We start from the raw sequence: 13,735 nt of genomic DNA, 5'->3' as shown, positions 1-13,735 counted from the left end.
CTTTACATTTTATTTTACTGGATTCAAAGTTAAGGATAGAAATAGCCGGAAAAATACCAGATGCTTCTTTATCTTTTAGCTTCAAAATATGAACTTATATTTCACAAAAGCTTTTGACATTTTGTGAGTTGGAGCAAGGAGATAAACAGATTTGAAATGAGTTGACCTAATCCACTATTAATCATACAGTCTGGTGTTGTTCCATTTTAGTATTTCTTCTGGATTTTTTTATGGTTGAGGGTGTTAGAGAAATAAGTCCCTCATACTGTAAGGTATATGTATCGTTTTTTCGTAACGATCATAATCAGAAATACGTTACAATAGCTTCATCTCCTGTTCCAATTATGAGAGCACATATTAGCGGGAAAAACTGTTACAATAATTTCATGCCTTTTTCCATGAAAGCAATAAGGCTTGTAATAAGAATCAAATACAGTGAAATGTGTTAAAGACTGCCTATATCATAGTTAACTCTAAAGTTCAATCTTGAATAACGATAAAACAGATTGACCAAAGTAAAATTTGTTTCCTGGAGCAAGCAAATCCAGCCCGTTTGTTATTATATGCTTGCTCAAACAGTAGAATGACTCTAAGATGAGCTAATATATATAAAATTCGAATTTTAAAATCACGCTAGATCATCCAACTTTCTCTGTGAGCAGTAAGTTGTTAAAATAGTTGACCGTTTTTACCCTGGATTAACTTACGCTTTTCATACATTGATGATTTTATTGTGTCTAGTCCTTTGAAATTAATGTTCTTTAACGCCCTCTTTTCTTTAGATATTAAATTAATTTAATGTTTGTATAGTCTGCAGTGACTTTAGGTCTTATAACATTGAAACTCAGATAGCCAATTGTGCAGCTTTAGGCTTAAACAAATTAACAAGCATATATACAAACTTTTACAATATACGATCATATAGTAGCCTTAGAAGTCACAATTAAATGTTTATTCTATTTTCTTAGAATTAGATTTCTCAAACTATTTAAATCATTTTACAATGTTGATGTAAGTTTCTTCCGTTACTAATAAGGAATGTATTTAGGTTGTCCAACATTTAATTTACTGACACATTTTTATTCTTTTTTTTTCTTGCTTACTCTGTGACCAAATTGTCTTTAATACATTTTCACGTATTTTACAATTTATTGATAACACTGGTAAACATTGAAATTTAAAAACTGTTACATAAAACGTAAAAAATACTTCAAATTGGTGATCAAAAATTAATCCCCCTGGTGGGTGGGTCAGCGAAAAGTTTACTTAAAATGTTAAACCCTGGATTCGATTCCTCCCGGTAGAGAGAGAGCAGATAGCTCAGTGTGTGTCTTTGTGCCTAGAATAAACAACAACGACAACTAAGAATTATTTTATTAATATCATACTGTACAATGTTTCATTTGTCATCGAGACGTTTTCGATGGTAAATATAAACAACGTATAAAAAGCGAAAATAACAAATAACTTTTCGCGACGACTTATATGGATAAAACATTCCATTAGCGAAGAGATGAACCTGAACATACGTTCATTGTTCACTGCTAATGTTTGATAAAATAAATACTTCAGTTTTTTTTGTTATGTGTTTTGGTTTTCCTTCTTACACGTGAAGAACCATTTAAACGTTCAGAAAAAAAATATTTTTACAGTCTCCCTTACTTCTGTATAATTTGTCTGAGAATTATTACATTGAATTTGCGGTATTGTTTCGTTAGTGTATTCTTCATTGTCATAAACTTTACCTCATAAACCTTTGATACCTATGTTATCATTGTTATTAAGTTTTTCCATTGTTTAAGGATGGATTATTTTTTCTTCTAGAAATGGTATAATTCTTACAGCGGAGCTGATATTAACAGTGAGAACTGTTAAGTGATTTAAATGTTGAAGTTAACTTTTTGGAAAAAAATACATTGAGTTTAGAAATTGCATAGAATAAAACGTCATTACAAGCTTCATTTTCACTTTTCAATACTTAATAGGGATACGTTTCTAACGTCTTGTGTATATATATATATATATTTCAACCATCAAGATAACGCCAAAAGAACATTAGAACATTAACCTCTTAAATTCATCATCGAAAATGTTTTTTTATGTAATACTACCTGACAGTGAAATCTAATATACGCTATTATAAAAGTGGTTACATTTTCACTGAACAACAAATAACAGAACAATCTGACAGCTTAAGAAAGAAGTGTGTTATTACATCAAATATATCTGCATTCAGTTTAGCTATTTGGCCAACAGATCACTATGAAATGGGGACCGACCATCCCTCTCCATTTCATTACGTATTTTCGTAAATTCGTGCAGTGTGTGTCAAATAACAGCATACCTCACTCGCAAAAGTACAAGTGTCAGATTAAATATATTTGTTACCGTGAGTAGTAGCAAGACAAAGCTGAGAAACAAACAAAACACGTGTTTACTGTTTTCTTCAGCAGTATTTCTCATTTCACCCGTAAAACACTTGTTTATCAAATGAATACTTGAAGATTATAAATCAATATAGAAATCATAAATGGAATAAATTTTATTTATTGCTTTTGACTCTGACTCTATGTTATGTTTATTTATATGCAATCAGTGCGATCGAGTTTAAGCTATTGAATAAATTCATTAAGTTCATTAACAAATCTACTGGTAGATCTGTTTAATCAAGTACATCAATAAATCTACTGGTAGATCTGTCTCATTAAGTTCATGAATAAATCTACTGGTAGATCTGTCTCATTAAGTTCATGAATAAATCTACTGGTAGATCTGTCTAGATCACGTTCATGAATAAATCTACTGGTAGATCTGTCTCATTAAGTTCATGAATAAAGCTACTGATAGATCTGTCTCATTAAGTTCATGAGTAAATCTACTGGTAGCTCTGTCTCATTAAGTTCATGAATAAATCTACTGGTACATCTGTCTAGATCACGTTCATGAATAAATCTACTGGTACATCTGTCTAGATCACGTTCATGAATAAATCTACTGGTAGATCTGTCTAGATCACGTTCATGAATAGATCTACTGCTAGATTTATCTAATCAAGTTCATCAATAAATATGCTGGTAGATCTATCTAATCAAGTTCATCAATAAATCTACTGGTAGATTTGTCTCATTAAGTTCATCAATAAATCTACTGATAGATCTGTCTAATCAAGTTCGTCAAGAAATATACTGGTAGATCTATCTAATCAAGTTCATTAATAAATCTACTGGTAGTAGTTTCGTATGGTGTTTCTCACACCTCCAAAAAGAGGAATTTGGAGGTGAGTATCCGGAAGTAGGACGGGACACCGGGTAAGCATGTTTTGGTGTGACGGAGATTCGAACACGAGACCTGCAAATTGCGAGTCGAGTGCCCTAACCAACTGGCCATGCCGGGCCAATCTACTGGTAGATCTGTCTAATCTAGTACATCAATAAATTTACTGGTAGATTAAAGTAAGCTAGGTTCGTGAACTAATCTATTATGCTAAATTTAACCTGTCTATATATAGAGAGAGTAGCTACAGTAAAGACTTGTAATGTATCTCCTAGTAATTTTGTTAGAGAGAAAATGACATATATAAATTAATCGGGTTAAAGTGTTATTGAAATACTCATATCGTGCGAATATATCAATTTTAAGTCTCACAATCATAATTGTAGTAGTATGAAACAATAATAATGTGTTATGCTATTATTATATTTAATGTATTAATGTTCGGATTTCAGGAGAAAGCAGTTTGGACCTCCTACCCGACTTTCATGTGTTTTCGAAATTTTTCTTGATAAGACCTTTTTTATGTCTAGAAACACTGTGAGAAATATTCTACGTTTTATGTAAATTATATGCGTAAGTAAAAGTAAACACGAGATTCTTGTTTTTTATCATAAATGTGATGTTTACATAATGTTGATTTACAATATGGTTGTGGTATCTTATATTGGGTCCAGATAGAGTTCTCCTTTTGTTCGTCTCCCAACGCTAGAGGAGCCATCAAGCATCAGTAGGGGCTTCATCTCTACATTCATCTTGTGACGTCATAACCACGTTCTTCTCGTTGGGAGAGTAAAGACACGGAATATATAGCAGTGCCGGACCTGCAAAAGAAAGTACATTCTCTGAAATGCATATCGAAAAGGTGTTCATAGCCGCTTGACAGATTTATAATGAAACTCCTGGCCGATGCAAGAAGCAGTGCTACAGGTTTCTAAACAGAAAATTTGTTAATGAACTCGAAGCCGTGAATCGTATATCTACTAATACTGGCGCCACTGTATGCTGCTCAGTGCGACATGGGCGCCAAGTCAACGGTTAGATGGGCCTCACTGGTGAGGAGACCGAGTTCGATCGTTCGCCGTCGAGGTTCCAGATTAACGTGTACCATGTGGATTCTGCTGCTCCTAGTCATCCTGCTTAGTCAGTTACCTGGTAAGTTTAAATTCTTTGTTTTTCTGTATTACCAGCGCACACGATTATCGGTGTATTGGAAATGTTCCGTAAATACATGAAAAAAAACCCGTAAGGATTCACATATTCCTTCCAACATTTAAAGCAATGTTTCGTGTGTGCATATAACTAAGTAACATTTTTATGTCCAAAATAACGATATATAACTGTTGTATTTGAAACAATATAAGGCCGAAATAACTCCATCTTTTGTGCAGATCATATTGTTACGTAATAATAAACTTGAAAGTTGGAAATGCTTTGAAAAAAATGTTTATTTGAAGTTAAGCACAAAGCTACACATTGGGCTATCTGTGCTCTACCCACCATGAGTATCAAACCTAGTTTGTAGCGTTTTTAGGCCGCAAACATACCGATGGGCTACTGGGGACCCTTGAGAAAAAAATTAGCAACACTCCACCAGTTAATAGTTAATCTTAATAGTTTCGTATACTTGTGTATAATCGCACCAGTGTTGGAAAAAACGTTTCAAAAATATTCTACCTTACTGTAAAAGCTGTAACTTGTAATAAAATAACAGTTGCTACTTTGTCATGAACGACAGTACGAGGATTTACAACTATGTAATTCAAAAGTAGATCCGAAACAGTGTTGCAACTGACTTCTTTCTCTATCACCTAACAACAGTATATTTATTACACCCACATTTAAAACACTTAGTATGATGGTATATTTTTCTTAAAGATGACATTAACTCCAAGTGCAACATAAAAATTAATTTTCATGAAACTGAAATAAGTATAAATTAACGTCATTTAGGATATAATTATCTTTGGTCTGGACAAGTGTTTCGGTCTGTCAAAAAGCAATAACAACGAGGAGAGGAACGGGAAGGAAAGCCATGGATAAAAATATGACAGGAGAAACTTGATAGGAAGGATGGTATTTAGATAGAAGGAAATAAAGAGAAGGAATAATAAAAAATAAAAAAATAAGGTTTGTAACACACAGGGGAGAAAAATTGTTAAAATGAGTGGATGGAAATGTGTTAGAGACCCTTAATTACAGTAACTTCGGAGATGAAAATGGGGAATTAACGTATTTAGGAAGAAGACGAAATTCAGTGTTTAATTATGCAATTGTGAATTAAGAAGCAAGTACGCAGATAGGTACAGGAGAGAGTGTAATCTGACCTTTATACGATAACAGTGAAAATGCAGAAAGAAATAAGTGAAATAAAAGAAAAGGAACAGAAACATATTGATGGTATACAAAGTTTATAAGTGGGAAAACATGATCTTATAAAATATAGAAAAAAAAATGGAAGCTGAGAAAATAGAAAACAAGAAAATAGAATAAATAGGAGACGAAGAGGTAGAAAATGGAAAAGTCAACAAATGTAAAAGTGATAAAATATATAAAAAAGAGAGAAACTAGAAATCTGAACATGGTGAGATGATGAATGTAGGAAAAAAAATATGTAATATATTCAGAAAATGCACAGGAAATGCTAGAAAATGCACAGGAAAAATCAGGGGGAAGAGATACAAGACATTTGTGAGAATAAGAAATTAACGAAAAGTTGAATAAGATGGAAATAATGAGAGGCTAAAGACGGAACAAGATTTACAGAAATATATAGATGAAAGTAGAATGAATGGATTAAATGTAAGAAGGCAGATGAGTGGGAAGAATACTTTATGAGAAACTTTAATGGAAAAAGATATAAGAGAAAAGGTAAAAAAATAAAGATTACGAGGAGGAGCTCCCAAAGGTGAAGAAATAAGTGACGAAAAAGGGAGAAGGCATAAAAATAAAATAAAAGGCAGGAGAAGGATCTCCCAAAGGTGAAGAAATAAATGACTAAGAAGAGAGAAGGTAAAAAAATAAAATAAAAGGCAGGAGAAGGATCTCCCAAAGGTGAAGAAATAAGTGACGAAAAAGGGAGAAGGCATAAAAATAAAATAAAAGGCAGGAGGAGGATCTCCCATAGGTGAAGAAATAAGTGACGAAAAAGGGAGAAGGTAAACATAAAATAAAAGGCAGGAGGAGGATCTCCCAAAGGTGAAGTTTGGTACAATAACCAATAATTATCATTCGACAAATTGGATAAAATAATTGTGTGAGGAAGGATGCTTCAGAGACTGCTAGAAATATCTCCAGAAACGTAAAGAATAGTAAGAACACGAGTAGAATATACAAATAGTTTTTATACAAGTGGTTAATATGTACACGGAAGACTTAGAAGTAAGGAAATAATCATGTAGAAGAAGTAGAAATACAGTAATAAAAAGTTGTGTTTGGCATAGTCAGATGGTACAGTTTTGTTGGCAACGGGAAGAAAAGATTTTTCTAAGAAAGGTATTCAAAAAAGTATGTTAAAATAAAATATAAATGTATCGAAGACTCAGTTATTTTTTAAAAATATGAAAAAGAAAAATAGTAATAGTGAAGCAGTTTAAATAATTTAATTATTATTTTCAAAGGATAACAACAGGAAAGTAAATATAAAGTATTTACTAAAGAGATGAACAGTAGCAACTAATTGAGTTGATAGTTAGAAAAGGGAGATTTTCGACGAAATCCAGATGTGCATAAAACTGTTCAAATTCAAAGTTTAAAGTTATATTGACATATATATCAGAAGTGTGTGCTGGTTTGGGCATGAAGAAATAGAGGATGTGCAGATAAAATATGTAAAATTGTTATTCGGAGTGGACAAAATGACACTAAGTTATGTTGAGATGGAATAGTTACAAATGAAGAAACCGTGACAACATACTATAAAAAGAGCATATAATTTTAAAGAAAAAATAAAGAGTGTAGAAAAATGGAAATGTTTTTTTAAAATTGTTACAGGTTACAAGAGGTACATAAGAAAATGAACCGTCTTGGTGGATAGAAGTAAATATAATAATTCATAGGTTAGGATTTTCTAAGTAATAATTAGATTGACATACTATAAATGGTAAAGATGTGAAGTGGATATTGAGTGGTAGGATAGAAGATACTGCCAGATAGAAGATGGTAAATAGGATAATGGAATTAAGATGGTGTAAGAAGATAAGTGGGAAGATCACCTAATTATTTACGGGGGGTAACAATGAAGTGAGATAACCATTGCAAGATTGAGTTGTGTCAGTTGTATAAAAGGAAACAAATATTGGAAAGATAGTTTATATTGAGTAAGAAAGGATAGAAAACGACGGAGCACGCGATATGGTGTGACAGTAAGGAAGGGTGGTAAACAAAGGAAGATTAGTTAGAATACAAGCAATAAAACAAATATTAGATAGAGAGGAGAAAGGGATAGGCGAGCTTAGACGAATACTGAGGGAATTGGAAAGAAATAGGTTAATGAACTGTAAGGTGTTTGTTATTATATTATTATTATCTGTACAAAGCTTATCCATATTTTATTATTATTTAATCTGACTTTCATTTTACATTTTTGACTGATATGTTTGAGTCTCAGTATTATTTATATAATTCGTTGTATTCTATAATTAGCTATTGTAAATTTTATTTGAATGAAATGTTAATGGGAAGCCCACCCTTCCTTTTAAGTCTACACATGTGGAAAATAAAGAAGTGTTTTCATTCATGAAAAAACTATTCATGAAATTAACAATGTGTTCAACAATATCACTTTTTGTGGTTAACAATATCAATCTGTAATATCGATATTTTTATTAAATAAAAGTAAATAATTAGAACAATGTAACCAAAATAATTTTGTAAGCTAAAGGGAATGTAACTAGCTAATCAACACCACTAACCGCAGACTCTTGGGCTACACTTATCAGACCGAATAGTGAGATTTGACCATCACTCTTATAACGAACTCACGGCCTCTAAGAGTGGAGGGCGAATTTAGTTTTTGACGATAACGGAACGTAAACTATGATCCTCAGATCCATAATCCGGTACGCCAACAGTTTCGTCTGCAAAGTTTTTATTTTATACATATATGTTAAGGAAGTTCTTCTCGAACTAAGTGAGGTTTGTATCAATAATATTAATACGAATTCCCTCCTCTCTTTGTATAGTTAACGCACGAATTGAACATTGGACTTTTTGTTTTTTCTTAACCACCGATAAACACTAGCTTTAGTGGCCCACCCCCCATATTAATGGAGAAAACAAACAGAGGAGGAAATTCAACGTAAGATTAACAGCTGCCAGTGAGCAGTCACTTACTCTTCAGATAACAGAAGTAAAAAAAAACAAGAAAGATTAAATAAGAACATGAGTTGAAACAAGGAAGCGAAAGAATAGAACCTCATTTACCTCATTTTTCGCCTTTAAAATTGTTTTCTTGCAGAACGAGTTTCTTATGCAAAAAAGCTAAATCAACATATTTTATATTAACCGTAGAATTAACAATGGGCCCATATGGAACTCATCGACTTTGTTTAAGCTATTTATACATCAAACTAATTGCGGGTCCGTATATGTTTTTATTGTAGGGTTTTTTGGTGCACAAGAGTAAAAACCAAAACACTATCAATATTGCAGGTAATCCTGCTAATTACTGCTAGTGACCACTATATATATATATATATATTACGTAGAAAATAGGTAATTTAGCCATGTTGTGTTGATCAGTTCTTCACGCTGAGTGTTGTAACGAGCGAAAGTATAAACTACACAAACATATATACAATGTATGGATCCTAACACTAGTGAACTGCATGAAAACAAATTAGTATTTTAAAGGTTAAGAAGTTATTCATGAAAGCATTTCGTAAATTTTTTTGTTTGTTTTGTTTTTTATTTTTACTGCAAAGTATCAATTTTAATGGACACACGGTAATTTAATATTAGCTGTAAACTTTCCCAAGGAAGGAAAAGGTAAAAGTAATAAAGATCTGTAAAATAATATATTATTGTGAACTTAAAATGCGATACACTGAAATATAAACTGTTTTATAGAAAAAACATACTCCAGCTGTTTAAAGTCAATTGTACCTGTAAATATATAACAGTATCTTGCGCTAAATACGTCTACTATGACAGATAAGTAAGTCTAATGTGTCACTGAACACAATAAATGAGCTACTGAAGTCTACGTGACACACAACACGTGCATATCCTATCTTAATATACATCTAATATGACACACAACACGTGCATATCTTATCGTAATATACATCTAACGTGACACACAACACGTGCATATCTTATCCTAATATACATCCAACGTGACACACAACACGTGCATATCTTATCCTAATATACATCTAATATGACACACAATGCGTGCACATCTTTGACTGAAGTGAATATAGCGTAACAAACAACACGTACAAACCTACAAAAACTTTCGGAATATTATTTTCTCGCCAATTCGTAACGTCTTGAACCTATTACAACAACACTGTTTCAAGACTTTCTTGAATCTATTACAACAACAACACTGTTTCAAGACTTTCTTGAACCTATTACAATAACAACACTGTTTCAAGACGTTCTTGAACCTATTACAATAACAACACTGTTTCAAGACTTTCTTGAACCTATTACAACAACAACAACACTGTTTCAAGGCTTTCTTGAACCTATTACAACGACAACACTGTTTCAAGACTTTCTTGAACCTATTACAACGACAACACTGTTTCAAGACTTTCTTGAACCTATTACAACAACAACACTGTTTCAAGACTTTCTTGAACCTATTACAATAACAACACTGTTTCAATACTTTCTTGAACCTATTACAACGACAACACTGTTTCAAGACATTCTTGAACCTATTACAACGACAACACTGTTTCAAGACTTTCTTGAACCTATTACAACGACAACACTGTTTCAAGACTTTCTTGAACCTATTACAACGACAACACTGTTTCAAGACTTTCCTGAACCTATTACAACAACAACACTGTTTTAAGACTGTCTTGAACCTATTACAACAACAACACTGTTTCAACATTAATAATTACTGAAAACAACACAGTTTTTATAGGAGCAAAACTGGAACTAATGGATCACGATATTTCTTTCGTATGGTGAGCTACAGTGCTTTGTGTACGAACGTATTTTAAGGCAGAGCTTATTGAAACAGCACTGTTTCAACATTAATAATTACTGAAAACAACACAGTTTTTATAGGAGTAAAACTGGAACTAATGGATCACGATATTGCTTTCGTATGGTGAGCTACAGTGTTTTGTGTACGAACGTATTTTAAGGCAGAGCTTATATGATTATTTTCTAGTTTTCATTGATATTTAACTTCCTATTCATTCTGATCTCAACTATAACTAATGGTATAATGTAAGCAAACGTAATGTTCTTACATGTTTGTAGAAGTGCTCGTTCTCCTAAACGTATTTATAAGCAAGGGAAATATAAGTTACATTTTTCGTTGAAGTGATTTACATCGATTGCATTGTCTACCATACATAATGATGAAATTAATAAAATGATAATGTTTATGAAAAATACTTAATGTGTCATAGTTTTGTTATATTTGATATTTTATATTAAACATTTAACCTAGTGGATTTTTTTTATAGTCATTACTCGAGCTTGGAATAATATAAATTCCGAAAAATGACTATACGCGCGCAGAGAATTATGGGAAAAGAGGTTTTACCCAACGTGAGATTTGTTGAATGTACAGCATGTGAAGATGCCTTATGTGTGTGTGTTGTACCTAAAAATGTCTCCCCGATGGGTCAGCGGTAGACTTACGGTCTTATAATGCTAAAATTCTTGCTTCGGTTCCCCGCGGTAGACAGAGTGCAGATAACACATTGTGTAGTATTGCGCCAAAAAAAATAACAACAGCATCAACATTACTTTAAAATGTCGTCTAACCTATATTGGGGAGTTTCTGATTGTTATAAAGTGCAGAAGATGGACAGAAGTTTATAATTTTACTGTTTTTTAGTTCACACCCTGCGACATTGTGATCTTTAAGCATTTTCTTGTGTTGTTATACACACAGACACGTATATATATATATAGACTGTTATTTTTTGTTTGTTTATTGCCCACTCGTGTAAGAAAGTGTATGTTAGGATAATACTGTTGTTAAACTCGTCAGAACCCAATGTTATATTTTCATAAACTTTACTATAATCAACAAAATATAAACTATCAATTGAACAATACAAAGCATATAAGGGTCGTAAGAGACGTATTATCAACAGATCAAAACTAGGTCAACATCAACTGCGTACGTTTTATACTTATTGATCTGACATAGACACCTATTATTGTGCGAAGTCGGCATATCTTGTTTAAGACACAAATACATGAAACCGTATAAAAAAAAAGGATGCTATTCGCCCGGCAACCGGCCACCAAATAAAGATTTGTCTGTTCGTCCTGCGACTGGGTATCAATTAATAAATTGGCTGTTCCTAAAGTAAACTGAAGAATTTTGATGAGAAATTATGTTATCTTACTAAACAAGAATTCCATATTTGACATTGTTTGTTTTTGAGTTTTCTTGGCTCTTTCATTGATAAAAATTGGCACTCAAATCGAGTCTCGTGAAAATTTTTCTTCATGTCATGATGGTTGCCATGTGAATAACGAAACTCATTAATAAAAGAGAAAACATACATCCCTATCTTTAAAAACTATATTATTTATTTTAGTTTGTTTGTTTGAAGTTAAGCACAAAGCTATACAATGGTCTACGTGTGCTTTGCCCACCACGGGTATCGAAACCCGGTTTCTAGCGTTGTAAATCCGCAGACATACCGCTGTGCCACTGGGGGGCTTTATTTTAGTTCCACCCCCTCCACAATTTAAGTTACTTAATTAAGAGTTTCGTGCTCCAATGGCTGTTCAGATCAACTTATAATCCTCATTCATAATTTTGTTCTGGTAATAAGCCAACTTACCGCTGATTCATTTCTGATTAATTGCAGATATATTGTTTACTTTACAATTCTGATCAATAATTATGTACATGTAAAAAGCCAACTTAGCGTTGATTCAGTTCTGATTAATTACAGGTATACTGTCTGCTACACAGTCCTGATTAATAATTTTGTACCTGTACTAAGCCAACTTACCGATGATTCAATTCTGATTAATTACAATTTCATACTTTTACCTTATAATCCTGATTCATAATTTTGTATCTACAATAAGACAACTTACCGCTGATTCAATTTTGAATAATTACAAGTGTACTGTTTACTTAACAATCCTGATTCATAATTTTGTATCTGTATTAGTGAACTTGTCGCTGATTCAATTCTGATTAATTACAGGTGTACTACTTGCTATATAATCCTGATTCATAATTTTCTATCTGCAATAAGACAACTTACCGCTGATTCAATTTTGAATAATTACAAGTGTACTGTTTACTTAACAATCCTGATTCATAATTTTGTATCTGTATTAGTGAACTTGTCGCTGATTCAATTCTGATTAATTACAGATGTACTACTTGCCATATAATCCTGATTAATAATTTTGTACGTGTAATAAGTCAACTTACAGACGATTAAATTCCGATTCTTAAGTTCAAATATCTTTTTCTCAATTATTGCTTCAGCTGATAAACTCTTCATTGACTAGTATTCTGCTAAATTTGTCATAGTCAGAGTAGATAACCCCATTACCCATACATAATACATCCTGCTCGTTATGCAATGTACACATCTTTTATTGAAATATTTTTGCGTAACTTGTTAGTACTAACATATTGAACTAACCTAAATCAAATCAGCTTGAACTCTTATTTTTACATTAAAAAACTAAATCATTTTTCGAAGTTTATTTCCTACTAAATATAAATATACTTTTGTATATGATCAGTTCCAAAACCTAACATTTTCTCTTTAATTTTACATTTTTCAGTTATGTACCTTACAATTTCATGAAAATTAAACAAAATGATTTAACACTGAAAGTTATTACCTCAGAGTACACTAAAAATGAAAAGAGCTAGTAAGACTATGGTCTGCAATCCTCATGCTTTCAAAATCCAGTTAATACTACATTTGCAACACAAGAACAGTATAATTAACCCTAAGGGGTATTGCAAAATAAATCACACTTTTTTTTCCGAGAGCATAACAAAGTAAAATAAGATTTTAATTCAATCAAAAAAGTAATGACAAGTATCAATATCGCTTGATTGGGCCACCATTGTTCTCACGCGCGAGTTTTAATCGATTTACAAAAGATTTCAGCAATGCAACAAACATGTCTGGGTTTGTGGCTGTCTCTTTGAGCACATCAGGGTATGTTATTAATATTACTATATACTAGCAGAGACCCTCAAAACATTTCCGGTCAAATTAGTATCTTTATCGTAACAGTACTTCTTTAAATATAACTTTTCTAGCAC

General features: G+C 32.3%; 1 protein-coding gene across 1 annotated transcript in view; it reads left to right on the top strand.

The window, feature by feature from the left end:
* The first annotated feature begins 4,078 nt into the window (after positions 1–4,078).
* Positions 4,079–13,735, top strand: part of LOC111086932 — a 95,829-nt gene continuing 86,172 nt past the window's right edge. Inside the window, exon 1 of the mRNA XM_022391810.1 lies at positions 4,079–4,425. Coding sequence (XP_022247518.1) covers positions 4,290–4,425 — 136 coding nt within the window. The 5' untranslated portion in view covers positions 4,079–4,289. The remainder of the gene's footprint in view (positions 4,426–13,735) is intronic.

Source organism: Limulus polyphemus, unplaced genomic scaffold (genome assembly GCF_000517525.1).
Source record: "Limulus polyphemus unplaced genomic scaffold, Limulus_polyphemus-2.1.2 Scaffold56, whole genome shotgun sequence".
Classification (NCBI taxonomy): Eukaryota; Metazoa; Arthropoda; class Merostomata; order Xiphosura; family Limulidae; genus Limulus; species Limulus polyphemus.
Note: the sequence above shows the minus strand (reverse complement) of the source record. Positions and strands in the feature narration are given on the sequence as shown.